Genomic DNA, 4,189 nt, shown 5'->3' with positions numbered 1-4,189 from the left:
TTTCTGAACTAGGGGCATTCAACCATGCCTCATCCATTTCAAAAAAAAAAAAAAAAAAAAAAAAAAAATCATCATCATCATTATCTTTTCATAAAAAATCAAAATTTCCAAAAAATCATGCATCCATTTCTAATCTAGGGGCATTTAGCCATGCTTCATCCATTTTGGAAAAAAAAAAAAGAATCATCTTTTCCTTAAATGTCAATGTTTTCAAAAGTCATGCATCCATTTGCAAACTAGGGGCATTCGGTCATGCCTCATTCATTTTTTCAAAAAAAAAAAAAAAAAAGGGACCACCATCATCATCTTTTCATAAAAAAACCAAGATTTCAAGATTTCCAAAAAAAAAAAAAAAAATCATGCATTCATTTCTAAACTAGGGGCATTCGGCTCCACCTCATTCAAGCAAGTGTAGATTCCAATCGATCTAAGCAAGATAAGTTTAGATTAGCATTACAAGACATCATCAGGAAAATAAAAATACAATTCATACATCATTAGGACTCCGAGTCCACTTACGTGAGGATCTCCTTCATCCACCCCTAGAGGAGCCACCTTTAGTATTTCCTTCTTGACTTGAGAAAAAGCAGGGATTGTACTGACGATTTTCAAGTTCGAGGTTCCTAATTCTTTCCTCTAAAGTTCTTCTGATATTGTTAGCAGTTTCCATTTGATGTGCTTGAAAAGTCAGCAAAATCAAGTGTTAAAGACACTATCAAGCAAAGCTCAAGCCAAAGATACTCGGAAAACAACATGGCATACCCAATTCAAATCATTGATCACATTTTGGGAGGATTAGGTACGAGTCAATGATTGCATGCCTCCAATCATCCGCATGCTTTCTTCCAAGAGATCCACATCAACCTGAAGCACAACTCTACCGAGTTAGAATCCATTCAAAAAATAAGGACAAGGGATTGAACATTCAAAAACATATTGGATCAGGCCAAGGAATATTTGGTACATGCTCTGGCCTAGTCAAAGGTATGGAACTATACATTCCATCAAGATTCATCACATCGTACTGCAATGCCGGAAAATGAGGATAAGTCTCTGTGAAAGAACTAGAAGAACCGCTAGCATGGTGAGGAGAGGGAATGTGATGCCCTAATTTGATTGATAGTGTGATGTTTGTGGGTGTGTGATGAGTCCCACATCGGGTATTTACTAGGTTGAACTGAGCTTTATTAACAACTGCAAGGAGTCTCAATTGTGACTAGTCCTTTTAAGGTATAGCGTAGATATGGCTAGTGCTTTTCCTTGGGTCGCTATATATATGGTATCAGAGCCGGCTCGGTAAGCCCGTGTGGGCTCAAAGACACTAACCAACAAAGTGGGCCCTAACGAGAATGTTAGCGATTTAAGTGGGGGAGATTGTGATGCCCCAATTTGATTGATTGTGTGATGTGTGTGGGTGTGTGATGAATCCCATATCGGGTATTTACTGGGTTGAACTGGGCTTTATTAACAACTTACAAGGAGCCTCAATTGTGACTAGTCCTTTTGAGGTATAGCGCAGATGTGGCTAGCGCTTTTCCTTGGGTCGTTATAGGGAATCTCTTCCTCTCCTTTAGAAGGTGGAGGTTGAAAATCCAACATACAAATATTGTTACCAAGTAGAAATATGGAAAAGGAATTTGCAAAGCAAAAGTTTGATCTTAGAAGGGAAGGAAAATACCGTTCTGCCAACTAGGCAACCTTACAGATGATCCCGGATAAATTCAGAATAATTTCCTTCTACTCCTATAACAATATAGCCATCAGGGGCTTGAGCAATCTCTTCATCAACCAAAAAGTCCGCCAATTGAATAGTGTGACAAGGATGAGCTGGAATTGTGGCAGGAGGATACACATGTTCAACTTGGGGCGCACCCGATCACCAAAATATCAATACTTTCCATGCCCACATTCAAACAATACTTGGCGGCTATTTAGTTCTAAAGTCCGCTCACACTCAGTATACCCTTCACATCCATCCCAAGGATTTAATTTCATCTGAAAAGTCATAGAGAAACTCAAAAAGAGAAGAGATTGGATCATAACCAAGTACCAAAGATTTAAAAAGGAGAAATAAAGAACTCACATCATCAATTTTCAAATTGTCAATCACCAAGCGCCAAATCTCCAAAGAATGCCTAGAGGGTGGAGATAAGCAATGTTTGGGCAACAAACGGAGAAATCTAGGAAAAATGCCAGCAACTTCTTCCTGAATTTTAGGACCAACTCCAAAATACTTATACATCCAAACCTGAAAAATTCACAACAACCATTATCACATAGCCAAAATAACTTTCACAACCTACACATAGCCACAATAAATACCAAACCTCACCTACAAATAAATACCAAACTCTTTAGGCTCCGCCTAGAGAGTTAGGTCATGAAAGGCATTAGAGTAGCATAGGGCATGCCGCCCCAGTCATAATTCTGGATTTGATCAATTTTTCTCAAGCTCCTCAAGTAGCGTAGATTCACAGTACTGCCTAAATCCGAACACAAGAAAGTCCCAACGAAAAGAAGTATGAACATACGAGTACCCTTTGCCATAGTCTCACATTGGGGAATACTCTCACATAACCAAGACAAGGGGATATTATTACTCCTCATTCTAGAAGGCACTACACCTAGAAGTTTTTTGAGCTCAGTTGAAGTAAGGGAATCATTAACAAGAATTCTTTTACCACTCAACCTCAGACCAGTGATGACAAAAAAGTCATAAGGTGTCAACATTACCTCCCCAATGTTTGGAAAACGGAAGGAACAAGTAGTGTCCCAGAAGCGCTCTGCTAAGACAAGAAGTAATTGAAGATCCTTGTACTCATGTGTCTCATGATTCGACGAAGCTTCGAAGAAGGTGCCAAATCTCGCTTCATTGATGACATTTTTGATGCTAGGAGATAGTGCTGCCCATGGACTTTTCAACATTTGGAGACTCCCTCGACTCTTGAGGCTTTGCAACATAAAAATTCAGCTCATCAATTTCCATAACCCAAAACATGTCTAAAAAGTTCCCATGACCAAAATCCCATGCCCAAAATCACGTGCCCAAAAAAAAAAAAAAAAAAAAAAATTCCCATGACCAAAATCACATGTCCAAAAAAAAAAAAAAAAAATTCCATAACCAAAAGCCACATGTCCCAAAATTTCCCATGAACCCAAAAAAGTCAATGTCCCACAACAAAAAAATCAATGCCCCACCAAAATGTCACCACTACCAATTTTTTTTCGCATATCCATACAAACACCAAATTTTGCCATAGCCATGCAAAAAGAAAAAAAATTCCTACATGACCAATACAAAAAATAAAAATAAAAAAAATCTACAAGCTCATGCACAAATAAGTTCTCATATAGCCAAAACTAGGACCATACAAATTTTCCAAGAATCAACATTACATACCCAACAAAAGTTTTCAAAAGTCAAAATTTCATAACCACAAAATTTTCCAATACCCACAAATATATCCATCCACATACCCACAAAATTTTGCCATGTCCATGAAACAAAGTTTACACATGCCAACAAGTTTTCCCACATACATCATGAACACATTCATATAAATCAAACACAAAGTTTTCACAATGCCAATACTCCCAAAATTCAAACCAAAATTCATCCAACAACATCACAAATTACCTATATTGTCAAAATTCAAAGCCACCAACATTGTCCAGATTGCACCATAAAAAAAAAAACACACTTCAAGAATGCTCCAAAGCCAACATTCCAAACATGATTAATCACACAATACCCCCAACATTTCAAAAATGACAATATCTCACCACGAAACTTTCAATGAAACATGCAACAACATTTTTCCAAGTAAAGAAACCAAAGAAAAACTCACCTTGGTGTCCACATGACAATAGTGGCGACTCCAGGAATTTTTCCCAAGGTGTTCTTAATTTTTTTTTTTTTTAGTTGAAAGATCCAAAGCCATCATCAAGAAGATGAAGATGAATCTTGGGTACATGGTTTTTTTATCAAATATTTGTCCATAATTCAAGCAAAAGAATAAAAAATAAACTATAAGTTCATTTGAAATATTAATAAAATTATTAATTATTGTTATTTAGTTGTTTCATTAATTTGTTTGTCTTTTATAAACTATAATTTGTTATATTGTTGTTTCATTAATTATAAAATTATTAATTGTTATTTAGCCTAACATAATTTAATTTGTTTATC

The 4,189-nt window shown here is 36.4% G+C and overlaps 1 protein-coding gene across 1 annotated transcript; it reads right to left on the bottom strand.

Annotated features, from left to right (window-relative positions):
- Nucleotides 1-1,887: 1,887 nt before the first annotated feature.
- On the bottom strand, nucleotides 1,888-2,925 carry LOC115985562. The gene is made up of 3 exons (XM_031108499.1): nucleotides 2,734-2,925; nucleotides 2,084-2,248; nucleotides 1,888-1,995 (listed from the first exon to the last, which is right to left on the bottom strand). The coding sequence occupies exons 1-3, from the start codon at nucleotides 2,923-2,925 to the stop codon at nucleotides 1,888-1,890; spliced, it is 465 nt and encodes a 154-aa protein (XP_030964359.1).
- Between the last annotated feature and the right edge of the window lie 1,264 nt (nucleotides 2,926-4,189).

The sequence above is a fragment of the Quercus lobata genome, chromosome 4 (assembly GCF_001633185.2).
Source record: "Quercus lobata isolate SW786 chromosome 4, ValleyOak3.0 Primary Assembly, whole genome shotgun sequence".
In the NCBI taxonomy this organism is placed as follows: domain Eukaryota; kingdom Viridiplantae; phylum Streptophyta; class Magnoliopsida; order Fagales; family Fagaceae; genus Quercus; species Quercus lobata.
Note: the sequence above shows the minus strand (reverse complement) of the source record. Positions and strands in the feature narration are given on the sequence as shown.

Coding starts and splice junctions, on each gene's coding strand:
- LOC115985562 (XM_031108499.1), bottom strand. CDS start 2,925: ATGTTGAAAAGTCCATGGGCAGCACTATCTCCTAGCATCAAAAATGTC. Junction 2,249..2,733: donor GTTTTCCAAACATTGGGGAG/GTAATGTTGACA, acceptor TGAATTTTTCAG/GTTTGGATGTATAAGTATTT. Junction 1,996..2,083: donor ACAATTTGAAAATTGATGAT/GTGAGTTCTTTA, acceptor ATGACTTTTCAG/ATGAAATTAAATCCTTGGGA.